We start from the raw sequence: 13,558 nt of genomic DNA on the forward strand, positions 1-13,558 counted from the left end.
AGCGTCACACATTGCTGATTGCCATCAAAGAATGCAAGGAAGAAGATAGAACTATGTGTGCTCCTGGCACTTGAAACAGGCCGTTTTCATATTGTTGCATTGTAGCAATGTCTTGTTCCACTGCTTGCAATAAAGAGTTACTCCGTCTTGCATGAAAAGTATGAACACCAGCCCCTGCCTCCACCAAAGCCACACTACTATGTTGATTAATGCATTATCAATTCTTCTACTATTACTAATATGCTGCCAGCTCTACCACCACGCTACTCTGTTTAGAACTGTGCTGTTCTCCTACGCTGCACAACCACCCTGTTACTGCAACATAATGCACTTTATCACCTGCCACCACCATGTCACCACAATCAACTCCTTAATACCACACTGAGAATTGCCCTACCCCACCATTGCACTACCACACTGCTACCAAAAGTAGCACAACATTATCTTAAGCTTATTTGCTGGTTTGTAAACTACATGTTTACCAATTAATCTTCCTCTTGAGATGTTTGGGCTGTGCTTGTGCACAATTACAAGTTTGACCAGAGTTGAGGGCTTTTTTGGGGGATGCCCATGCCCCATGAATGTGTTGTGGAATGAGTAGAGCTTTACCTGAGGATGGTCTCTTGCAATCTGCTATCCAAACCCTGAGGAATTGGTGCAGGTCATCTTACTCTTTGCCTGAGCCAAGCAAGCTGCAGAGGTTTGACTTGTCAATTGGGAATGAGTGGACTTCTCATACAGCACGGGCTAGTTACTGCTCTAGCACAGTGTTGGAGGGGGAGGAGTGACCTGTAAAGCTTTAATGCCTTACGTAGCCATTCACTTTGCATTAAGCTTGCATATTAGTATAGTGGCATGATCTTTCTTTAGCTATGGCATTTGCTATATTGCTTAGGTCGTTATGGTTATTCTATTCTTTCCTGAGGTTCGGAACAGTGTACTGCCTGCCCCTTGTATCCCCTGTACCTGTGCCTCCTGGTGATTCATTAAGAACAAAGTTCTCACTACCTGTAGCTGCTGCAAGATGCTAATTTTAGGTCCATAGTTTGGGTTAGGAGAAAAGACAATTAAGATAACTATGAAGTGATGAAGTAGTTGTTAAGAATGTGAAAGTGACAACGGAATGGCTGTAGATACATTAACAGCTTAATTCATTCAATTAAAATGGTGTAGTGTGTGGTTGATGTGAGTGATGCCGTGCTCCACCTCAGTTGTTGAGTTTTCATTAAGTTTAAAATGTATGTTTTTGTTTAATTTTGCAGAAGACATTGTAGCACATGATTTAATTGAGCAAATGATAAACATGGATCCCCAGAAGCGACCGTCTGCTAAATGTGTGCTGAAGCACCCTTTCTTTTGGAATTTGGAAAAACAGCTCCAGTTTTTTCAGGTCAGTTACTTAGTTTTGTTTTTCACTTGCTCATCTTTCCTGAGATTCAAGTCTATGCAAAGCTGTGAGAACGGTTGGTTACTGGTGTCTTCTCATGTGAACAAATGATAACGCTAAACACTGTTCTTTATCCACATGTTATTCCACCAGCCTTGGCAACGCACATTGTCTAGAACGCCAAAGCCAATGGTATGGGAATTATTTTCAAGTGCAACCTCATACACTCCATTCCTATATCTTGATTTGATTAATCTCACAAGGCATATCACCAGCTAAAATCATATTTGCAATGATGGAAAGCCTAAAGTAGGCTCACAAGAGTTTGCAATAGTTTTCTTTGTTACCTTCCCAGATGACCCATCTTTCATGTCAAATAACCATACAGTGCAGCTGCCATATTTGTCAGTGATCAAAGATATCATAAACATTACTATGAGTCTCTACACCATGTGTTTGTAGTATTTTTGCATGTCATGCATATATTTGGAAACAGTCAATAATGCACACAAGGCCATTGCCTCAAATTCCGTGACTGAAAATTAGGTAACAACCCATCAGCAGATTCCTGTGTTCCTCTCCACTATGACTGCACAAACCCATAATATCTCTTTCTAGAACAGTTAAGCAGAGGCTTGTCTCCCAAAGGGCCAATATTTTAGAAATCCGTAGTATTGTTTCTTCAGTTTACTGCACCTTAGTAAAAAGAGAATACATTTCCAGGTATAGCAAGGCAGGGACATACCATGTCGAAGACATGATAAAGTCTTCCTAAAAGACTTTGGAGCATAGAATTGCAAAGTTACTTATTGAGAGCTGGCCTTAGCTCGGGGGACCACCGCTTGATCAACCTACATTTTAAAAATATACATTTGTCAGTGTTCTGTGGTTTTGTTGTCCTACAGCGTGTCCATCAGTCTGTCCAAACATTATATGGCATACCAATGCGGTCAAGATCTATTTTACCACTGAGCAAGAAAAGCAGCCTACAGGTTGCCATGCAGCTCCCCAGTTCCTTTCTTTTGGTGCCTCTAGATACAGATCTGGAGCTTCTCTCAGAGACTACTTCTTGTCGGATATTTTCTCTCTAATTTTTAACAGTGTGCAAGTGTGTCACCTCCTAAGACGATAGGCTTTAAGGACTGTCACAAACAGATGTCTGTAACAGATCCCCACCAGCATTTTCAGTTCCCTATACTCCCCTTTGGTCTCACCAGTGCTCCTAAGGTGCTGACGAAAGTGATGCTGGTGGTAGCAGAAGACCTTCGGAGGTCAGGGTTGCCAGTCTTTCCCTTTCCCAACAAGAAGCAGGTTCGCCACAAGCAGTCATCAACTGCCTCCAGACTACAAAGAACCTCCTGGCATCTTTGGGGTTCATTATCAACATGCCAAAGTCACACCTGAATCCTCCTCAGATGCTCCCCTTCCTCACAGTCTTTCTGGACATGATTCGGATTCATGCAGGACCTCCAGGCTATGATTCTGATCTTTTGGCCTCAGTCTTGAATTTCAGTGAGGTCGACTCTGAAGCTACTGGGAATGATGGCCTCCTGTGTCCTGCTGGGTGAGCAAACTAGGTGGCATATATAGGCTCTGCTGTGGGATCTGAAGTGGGCCCATCATCTAGGGGCTCTCTCTGACCATGTTCATATGTCAGAGGAGACTGCAAAGGATCTGCAGTGGTGGTTGCTGAACCACGACTGGGAAAACAGCAGACCCCTCTCTCTTCCCCTACCTAGAGTTGATGGTGGGGACCGACGCATCACTTCTAAGATGGGACAGCCATCAGGGAGAGGTGGAGATTAGAGGTCTCTGGTCTATGGTGGAGTTCCGGCTCCATATCAACCTTCTGTAGCTGACAGCCATCTACTTGGTGCTGAAAGCCTTCCTGGTGTCCATCAAAGGGAGGCTGGAGCAGGTGCTCACGAAAAACACCACTGCCATGTCGTACTGCAACAAACTGTGCGGGTGGAGTCACAGACCCTGTGCCAGGAGGCCTTGCACCTCTGGAAATGGCTGGACAAGGTATCGTCCTGGTGGTGAATCATCTCACTGGATCTTTCAATGCCGGGGTGAACGAGGTCAGCAGGCGGTGCCTAGTGGATCACAAGTTGCAGTTACACCCAGAGGTGGTGCATGGTCTCTTTTGTGAATGGGGAGAACCATGGCTCAGCCTGTTTGCTACCACTGAGCATGTGCTCTGTCAGCACATTTGCATGTGGGCGTTTCCAAGCCGTCTCTGACTCAGTCGTGTTCCCCCTTGAGTGGAACTCTGGACTCCTTTCCGCCAATACCACTCCTGCCCCAAGTTCTAAAGAAGATCAGGATAGATCAGTCCCATGGAGAGTTTGGGATCCAAAACTCCTGGGCTTGAGCTTAGGTCCTGTGATCAGACTGCCACTACCCCAGTACAGGAGGACTAGCCGTCACAGCAACAAGACAGGGTTCTGAACCCAGTCCTTCACAACTTTCACCTTCATGCATGGAGATTGAACAGTGACACCTGAACACTTTTTACCTTCTCCTGGAAATGGTTGATGTCATCTTGCCAGCCAGACATCTGTTTACAAAAAGCTTATACTCCTGCTGTTGGGGTAAATTTGTAGTTTGGTGCGCCACATGTCAGATTGAGCCCCTCTAGGCTAAACTGCCTGATGTTTTATTATTTGTTTTGTTTCTGACCCGGCATAGCCTTGCCCTTGGCACAGTTGACGGTTATCTTTCGGTCTTCTCTGCCTTTTTATGGTTGCCTGACCAGCCCTCATTATTTAAATCACCAGTTGTGATGTGATTTCTGAAAGAGCTAAAACACGTTTCCTCCACCACCGTTTTGATGCACCGTTGGGACCTTAATTTTATCCTTACTCATTCGAGGCGCTCCGCAACTCTCTCTTGCAACGTCTTATTGTTAAAACTGTTCCTGGTTGCAATCACTTCAGCATGGCTTGTGAGTGAGCTTCAGGCTCTGTGTGTTCAGTCACCATACACCACCTTCTTTCCCTGATTCTGCAAACTAGAGACTAATTTCTACCAAAATGCCTTTCCACATTGGTCAAACCATCCCCCTGCAGGCATTTCATGCTTTGTCTCACCTCAATAAAGCAGAGGAGAGACTCCATCGCTGGACCCCAAAAGAGCATTCTGTTCCTACATTGATCGTTCCAAAGACCACCAGATGGACATTCAGCTCTTTATGGAATTTGCCAGAGCAAAAAAAGGCAAAGCTGTGCAGAAGTGTAGCATCTTGTGATGGATTGTGCTCCGCATTACACACTGGCAAAGAAGCAGCCTACAGACAGCTTGCGTGCCCCACTCCACCAGTGTCAAAGCTCTGATCAGGCATTGGTACGCAGAGTCCCTGTTCTAGACATCTGCCAGGCAGCTATGTGGGCGTTCCTCCAAATGTTCATAAAGCACTATTGTCTGTACAGTTAGGTGCACCGTGAGGGGCATTTAGCCTGATCTCTCCTGAGGGACTTTCTGGTTTGAGCCCATTCATAGACCCACCTCCAAATATGTACTGAATTGGTATCTCATCAACAGATAAGGATTCTGTGGCTAGAAGTCTTTACCAGCAGAACAAGTTACTTGTCTCTCGTTACACTCTTTCTGGTAGAGACAAGCCGCACATCCCTCACTGACCCTCCCATCTTCCCCATATCTTGAATGGACTCTACCTCTTAATAAGATTCCAAGTCTAGCGGTCTGCACGCTAATATACCAGATTGCTTTTGTGGCTTTACGTCTGGAGGTGCGGACAGTCTCAAAAACAACTGACGTCAGTGGACAGGAGTGGTGTTCTTTATGGGTCCTGCACTTCACTTCGACGTGGACCAGCATCTGTGAAGAGCTGCACAGTGGCTCTTTCCGCCACACAAAGGCACTAAGAAAAATGTTTTCCGGATGCAGTTTGACATTTGGAAAATATGCAATGGTGAGGAAAATTAGGCTATAGAGTGTCTCTACCAGAAATAGCGATAGTAGTAGGTATCCTCTGGGTCTCAATTGATCTCTCATAGCTTTTTGGACTTCTGCTTTAGAAGTTGTCAGAAGATGTTTAGGTTATCCAAGTACAGTCCTTTATTGTAGTCCTAAAAAGATGTATAGATAAATATTCTGTCATAGATCATTCTTACTACACCGTCCTTCCGGTACTGCAATTAGAATCCCACATTTCTCCTTTCTGGGTAGCCGAAGTTTGGCCCTGTCATCACTTTGTCCTGTGACACTCGGCCCAAAATGATATTTCTCAAGTACCCCCCCACTTTCGCATTATTCCTGTCTGCATCTCATCAGTGCCCTGCTTTACTTTGCTGCTGAAAGCAACGCTCCTTCATGAACTGCTTCAAATTGGGAGCCACAGACAGTCCTCTATCTTTATTGTGCTTTTCGAAGAAAGATTTTATTTTTGCTCCAAGATCTAGTCTGTGAATTCCACCATTTTAAGTACAGTTCCTGTATACTGCTGGTGAATGCATTAATGTTTGCGTACAGTTCCTGTATACTGCTGGTGAATGCATTAATGTTTGCTTTGTGATGCTCTATGAGCAGTCACATCAAAGCACTTCTTGTAATTGGAGAGGATGGACGGAAAAATATGGATGTTGACATTTTAATTAAAGCCCTGAAGCATGGCTTCATTGTAAATGTTCTTCGAAAGTGTGTTCCAAATACAAAAACAGTTCTTAGATTATAAGTCATTTGACACCATAGGGTTTGAAGCATTCAGAGCAAGCAAGTCCCAGGGCTTCTTCCAAATTTCTAGCCTGAATGAGCAACTGGAGGTCATCAACACTGCAGAAACCATACTCTGCCTCAAGAAAGCATTGGCTCTCACAGTAAGGTAGAAAGTAGCACCATAGACCCAAGAGATTGGAACTGCCATGTTGTTGGAAATTATTGCACTCAAGATTAAAATTTACACCACCTGTATACATGCCTCAAGTTCCTCTTTGGATTACTAAATCTTGAAGTATTTTTTCCAAAACACTGGCACAGAGGGTTTGTGGGTAATTTGAGTAACCTGGTGTATCTGAAAAATACACTCAGTCTTCATGCAGTTTGAGACATTTAAATTATTTACTGTCTTTATTCAACCTTTACTGAAAGCAGTCCTTTCTTGCTACCTTGTTGCCAGCATAGGAAAAGCCATTAGGACAGACTTAAATGTGGTAAACAGCATATCTGATAGAGACTTTTCGCTGCAGATTCTTTACCTTTCAATTCTCCCTAGGCGTCAGACTGGACCTGGAAGATTTTTCATGAGCAGTACCCCTGCATGCCAGAAGGTGGCGTAGATCAGCTGTGTGTCAGTCATTGGTGTTGTGTACACCGGAAATGATATAGAGGTTCCTATGTAGGCACCAACCAGGTAAGCCAACGCCATTTCTTTTCTTTCCCTGCCAGAACTCATGCTGACCTGGAGAATAGCTACCCATCAGTCAATTTTTGACTTGCCTTTTTGTTGAATATTTTTGATATTACTTCTGGTGTGTCGAGGATCTCGTCACATAAGAATGGTTTTAAGCCCTGTCATCGGCCGATGTCCATGCCGGATCTCATCTGTGGTGTTTGGAGCGCGACCACATCTTGATATCATGCTCCAAGTGCTGGGCCATTAATCTGAAGGCTTTGGGGGAGAGGCCCTGAAGCAGATGGCAGCCTGGCTCATGACTCTGGCAGGTAGAGGTCCTGGGACCAGTCATGAAGTCCGAAGTCATTGCCATCCCTCTCCAAGTCCCTCGGGCGATCGTGTAAGTCGAGGCACAAGAAAAAGAGTAAGAAGTCAAAGCTCTCTTTGACTTCTCCATGTCCTTCTGCCGATGCGACGACGGAGCGTCCTCATTGAAGGCCTCATTCTTCGGAATTTGCACCGGGGCCGACTGCACCTCCCACTGTTTCCAGGAGGAGAAGCAACCCCCATACCAGCTAAAAGAAAGTTATGACACCACGCGCCTCATGTTGGGCAGTCTGGCCACTCCTGGCGCCCACCGGCGATGCCATCCCCATTGTCATCCCTGACTCAGATATGTAGCCAGATTGGTGTCGCCTGCCGCAGGCTCCAGTGCCGACAGGAGTCTTGTCTTAGGTTGGATCCTGAGCCTTATTCCCTTGGGCTAGACCTTGAGGAGGACTGGGAGGGATCGCTAGACCCTTTAGAATACCAGCCTTATAAAGAAGTGATGGACTTGAGTGAGGATCTGGGTGAAGTCAGTGGACTGGACACTTCTCCAGATACTGGAATGCTTTCTCTCACTACCTTGTCTACGGAGGAGGATGGCTGAGATCCTAGACCTTCAGCTACCCTCGGTGGCAGTCAAGACTAACATCTTAACAGAAGTGCTACAACCAGGAGTCTCCACATCCGAACCCTTACTCCTGTTTAATGATGCACTTACGGACGTTCTTTGGGTACCTGGTCCAAACCCAACACAGAGGTTCCTGTGAATAGAATGATTGTCCCTACCATCACTTTTCTCTCGGAGACCCAGGTTTCCTGATGCAACAGCCTACCCCCGTGAGCTTGATGGTCCAAGTCTCCTCTTCCCAAGGTGCTTTCCCTACAGCTTTCCTGAATAGGCATCCAAGAGGCTGGATTAAATTGAGATAATATTTTCTTGCGGCAGCCTGGAATTGCCGTCCAGGAACACCGCATGCCTTTTGGGCATGGCCTGGTCCTTGCGCCTTACAGCGGCCCCCTGTCCTCCTCAATCTGTCTTTCGTGGCTATGGAAGGGGCCTCCAGCCACACCAATTCCATTCTTGCCACCGTACCGTGCATCCTGGCCAGCTTCTGCATGGACAAGAGCGAGGTATCCACCGACCTCACAGATCAGGTGGCCAGTGGTCTGGTCAGTCTGCCTCCATCCCAAATGCCCCTTATCCCTCCTAGTCTGCCACTGTACCACCATGAACACCCAATCAGTGGCAGGATTCACCAGCTGCCCCACTGGCAGTCCATAACTTCAGACAGGTGGGTTTTGCAGATCATCCGAAGAGGCTACTCCCTCCCCTGCTAGGCTACCCGGCATGACACCAACTCCTGACCGGATGATTAAAGATCATCGGTCCCTTCTCCATGATGAAGTCACTGCTCTCTTGGCAAAGGAGCCTTGAAGAGGATCCTCATGCCAGAAGTAGGCTGTGGTTGTTATTCCCGCTATATTTATATTCCCAAAAAGGGACACGGGTCTTCTCCCCATTTTAGACCTAGGAGCCCTCATTCTCTCCCTCAAGAAGGAGAAGTTCAAAATGCCCACATTGGATCAGGTCTTGTCTGCCCTAGACCCAGAAGACTGGATGGTAGCATTGGATTTGCAGGACACTTATTTCCATATTGCCATCCTGCCTGTCTGCCCACAGACATTACCTGCAGTTCACTGTAGGCCATGAGCATTTTCAGTTCAGTATGCCCCTTTGGCCTTACCAATGCCCTCTGGGTGTTCACTAAGGTGCTGGCTGTTGTGGCAGCTTATCTGCAGAGATCAGGGGGTGTCCGTCTTCTCCTATCTTGACGACTGACTTTTGAAGGCGAGCTCACCCCAAGCTTTCATCTCCCACCTCCAGACTACGGCTAACCTCCTGCATTCACTGGGTTTCACTATAAACGTGCCAAAGTCACACCTGGCTCCCTCTCAGATGCTCCCTTTCATCTGTGCTGTTCTGGACACTGCAGTTTCTGGCTTATCCTCCCGAGCGGAGAGTCCAGGGTATTCTGGCTACGATACCGAAATCCAGGATAGAGGCTGAAACATTGGTGAGACTGTGTTTGAGGCTGTTGGGACTCATGGCCTCCTGCATCCTGCTTGTGACACATGCCAGATGGCGTATGCGGGCTCTGAAGTGCGGCCTGAAGTTCCAGTGGGCGCAGCATCAGGGAAGTCTCTCCGACATGGTCCAGCAAAAGATCTGCAGTGGTGGCTCACAAACAGTTAATGAGTGAAAGGCAGATCCCCTCTCCCTTCCCCAACCAGATCTCGCAATGGTGACAGAAGAGGTCAGGATCAGGATCAGAGGACTGTGGTCTCTTGTGGAATCAGGACTCCACATCAATCTGCTGGCATTCCGAGCGATCCGAAGGGCATTGAAAGCCTTTCTACCTTCCATTGAGGTTAGGCCATTGCAAGTGTTCACATACAACACCACCGCCATGTGGTACTGCAACAAACAGGGCGGAATGGAGTTGTGGACCCTTTGTCTAGAGGCTTTGCGCCTCTGGATATGGCTTGAACAGCAGGGCATTTCCCTGGTGGTTCAACACCTGGCTGTTTCTTTAAATGCCAGAGCAGACAAACTCATCCGCTCACTCCTAGTGGATCATGAATAGTGTCTCCATCCGGAGGTGGTGCAAGCTCTCGTTCAGCAGTGGGGAGAGCTGTGGTTAGATCTGTTCGCCTCGACCGAGATGTCAGCAGTTTTGGACGCAGGACTTGCCAAGGCTGCTCTCGCTCTGGGACACTTCATCTCGATTGGAGCTCAGGCCTCCTGTACGCCTTTCAGCCCATACCACTCCTGCCCAGAGTTCTCAAGAAGATCGGGAACAACCGGGTCCAAGTCATCCTGGTGGCCCCAGACTGGGCACAGAGAGTCTGGTAACTTGAGCTACTGAGCATGTCTATTGATTCTCCGATCAGACTGCCCCTTGAGAGGATCTGCTGTTGCAGCAGCAGGGAAGAGTTCTTCACACAAACCTGTCCACTCCGCCTTCTTGCGTGGAGATTGAGCAGTGGCAGTTGTCAGCTCTTGACCTTCCTCCCGATGTCTGTAACATCATCTTGGCAGCTAGTCGTCCCTCCACAAAGACAGTGTACGCCCACCATTGGAAGAAATGTGTGGCACAGTGTGCAGAAACATCTTTTGATTCCCCTTTCTGCCTCTCTCTGAGGCTTTACTTTTCATTCTTTCCCTTGCCCAGCAGGGCTCTGCCTTGGGCACTCTTAAGGGCTTTTTATCTGCTCTTTATGCTTTTTTGAGATTGCCTTCTCAATCATCCTTGTTCAAGTCTCCTGTTGCACATCACTTACTCAAAGGTCTTACTCTTACGTTCCTTCCCTCTCCATTTATTATGCCCCAGTGGGACCTTAATTTTGTTTTGACTTTTGTGATGTGTGCTCCTTTCGAGCTCCTCCACAATTGTCCCCTCAGGCTTCTCACACTGAAAACAGCCTCCCTTGTGGCAATTACATCTGCCTGCAGAGTGAGTGAGCTGCAGGCCTTATCTAAGCCTCTCTACCCCCCCTTACACCTGTAATATCCTGACTAATTGGTGCTTTGCATAAGGGCCTCTTTTCTGCCAAAAGTGGTCACACCTTTTCATGTAGGCCAATAGATCATGTGGCCTATTTTATAAGCACCCCCACATCCTTCTAAGGAAGAGGAGAGACTCCACCGCCGGGACCCAAAAAGAACGTTGGCTTTCTACCTTGACCGTACCTGTGAGTTCCGGATGGACACTCACCTCTTCATGGGGTATGTAGGTGCGAAGAAAGGTAGGGCAGTGCAGAAGCGAACCATCTATTCCTGGATCGTGCTCTGCATCAAGTTCTGCTATGCACTGGCCAAGAAACAACCTCCTGGTGGTTTGCATGCTCATTCCACCAGAGCTAAAGCTGCGACCACTGCGGAGTTCTGGTCCTGGACATCTGCCAACCAGCAACGAGGGCATCTCTGCACACGTTTACCAAACATTACTGTCTGTAAGGAATCTGCAGCTAGATGTCTCTGTCAGAGTAAGAAGTCACTTACTTTTGGTAACATCTTATCTGGTAGAGACTATTTCTAGCTGCAGATTCCTTAACGACCCACCCGTCCTCCCCGCTCTGCGAACGGATTTCTAGGGACAGGGATGACCCCTTTCAGGGCCCTAGTTTAGACACACTAGTGGTTAGTGTTGTTCAAGGCTCCACACTTCTGGCGTGGAAAGTTGTGAAAAGAAACAGACGTCTGCATGCCTGGGTCATGTGTGTATAGGAACCGCGATGTCCTTTCTGGCGCGCATGAAGCAGACGACAGACTTAGAGCTGATTGATGCCACCTACTGGCATGCAGGGGTACTGCTCACAAAAAATCTTCCGGATTCAGTCTAATGCCCGGGGAGAATTTAAAGGTAAGAAATCTACAGGTAGATATAGTCTCTACCAGATAAGGCTTTACCGAAGGTAAGTTACTTGTTCGTCTGTACATAATGCACAAAAACTGTAAAATGCCTGTATTTATATGCATTGGCACATTAAAGCCAAATGTATGTGTTTTGCCAGTGCAGGTTTATCATGCCAGAACCCTGTTAGACTGACACATTTTTGTTGTTCGGTAGGCCAGAATTGTTTTGAGAAGCCTGCAAACAGAAGTTTGTATTAGTCATAAATAATCTTTGTGTTTCGTCACTTGTTTGCTTCACTGCTCTGCTAAGAATGCAGTTTGGAGGCACGGGCTTTTGGAGAGGTGGCTATAGTGGGCAATGAAGGGATTAAGCAGCAGGAGCTCGGTGGAGACACAGCATGTCTGACCTCCAGCTTTGTCAAGCCCCCAATTTTCACTGTTTGCATGCTGTCATTGATTGCCTCCTCATTTTCATGAGTCTTGAAAAGTGGTCTGATGAACACATCTAAACACAGAGCGTCCCCAAAACATGTTCAGCTACAGTTAAAAGGCAACTATGTCCAGCCTGCAGGTTAAAAATGTGAATCCTAGCATTGGCAACCCAGCCTTTTATCCTTCTGTTGTCAGTAAAGTGAGTACATTGAATTGGGTAATGGATATAGTTCGGTAAAACATCAAATCCATTCGAGTAAGCATCCTATAGGAAGCAAGCTAGAACTACATGAATTACTAAAACGGTTTGTTTGAAATAGCTGCACATGACAGCACAGTAAATCATAGGATTTTAGTTTTCATTTAAAAATGTGTTTGTGGTACTCTTGTAATAATTCCAATTTATTTCAGGATGTCAGTGACCGAATAGAAAAAGAATCACTTGATGGGATAATAGTAAGGCAGTTGGAAAAAGGTGGAAGACAGGTGGTGAAAATGGACTGGAGGGAGCACATAACTGTTCCATTACAAACAGGTAATCATTGCACATAATTATGTAGCACACTTTGTCAGCTTCATGTAGCTGCATATCCTTAATTGTTGGTTCTTTTTTCTGTGTGTTCTCTGATGGTGGGTGTACTCCACAGTACATGAATAAGTTTTGTAGGAAAATCAAATATTGTCAAATACTGTGAAGTTTTACTTGTGGTCCTTTTCAGAGTTGTCTCCAAAGAGTAGGTTTAAGAGGAACATACTAAAAGTGCATCTTTACGCCTACGCATTATGTGGTAGTATGAGGTAGAACTGTAGTGGGAGGTGTACTAGAAGTACAGAGTTTCTAGAACAATGCTGGGTGCAAATCGAATATTGCTAATTATAATGCAAGGTAAGAAAGTGTCCTGGAAGCTCCCAGTATTTAACAACTGCTCTAAATTTGATGATGTGCTAGTTAGGGTTGGAGATCAAACAGAATGGCAGATTTTCAGTGTGCGAAGGGAGTGAACTGAAACATAATTGTAAAGGCTGTACTAATCTATACCTTTATCTTGTGCATCTTTTATTGGTCACACCACAGTTTTATTTGAGATAGTTTAGAAACCAATATCATCCTAGTGTAGGTGTCTAAGGTAGGTACAGGGGATTACAGATCCAAAGAGAGCTGCATATCTAAAGACACATTGAGAAGTGGGTACTGGCAAAGGAGATAATCACTAAATGAACACCCAAAGAATCCTGCTGGGATCCTTTGGTTTGGTCAATCATGTGCCTGAGGCCTTTACATGTCAAAAATAATGCAGAGATTGCACAAGATATAGAAAGAAATCCTCTGCATGGATAATTTCCAAGGTTGTGTTGACATTGCACAGTCTCTAAAAGTAAATGAGCTTTTGAGCACAGGTTTACCATTTATCTATATATCTCTATATATATATATATAAAAAACGAAGTTGTCCTCATGTGAAAGCGCACTCCCAACAGGTTATATAAACGGGAAGGAAAAGCAAAGCCAGCAACTCACAGTGAATTCTTTAAGCAGTTTCATTATTCCAGGCCTTAAGTTATAAAATCATCTCTGGACACGTGTTTCAAGGTCAATCCTTTCTTCAGCAGAGAAAAATATAAAAGTGTTTCACCCTCGTAG

The 13,558-nt window shown here is 45.9% G+C and overlaps 1 protein-coding gene across 1 annotated transcript in view; it reads left to right on the plus strand.

The window, feature by feature from the left end:
- ERN1 (endoplasmic reticulum to nucleus signaling 1) overlaps positions 1 to 13,558 on the plus strand; it is a 371,447-nt gene that overhangs the window by 299,542 nt on the left and 58,347 nt on the right. The window contains exons 19-20 of the mRNA XM_069199936.1: positions 1,263 to 1,390; positions 12,328 to 12,451. Of these exons, the coding sequence (XP_069056037.1) occupies positions 1,263 to 1,390; positions 12,328 to 12,451 (252 nt within the window). The remainder of the gene's footprint in view (positions 1 to 1,262; positions 1,391 to 12,327; positions 12,452 to 13,558) is intronic.

The sequence above is a fragment of the Pleurodeles waltl genome, chromosome 7, assembly GCF_031143425.1.
Source record: "Pleurodeles waltl isolate 20211129_DDA chromosome 7, aPleWal1.hap1.20221129, whole genome shotgun sequence".
Lineage (NCBI taxonomy): Eukaryota > Metazoa > Chordata > Amphibia > Caudata > Salamandridae > Pleurodeles > Pleurodeles waltl.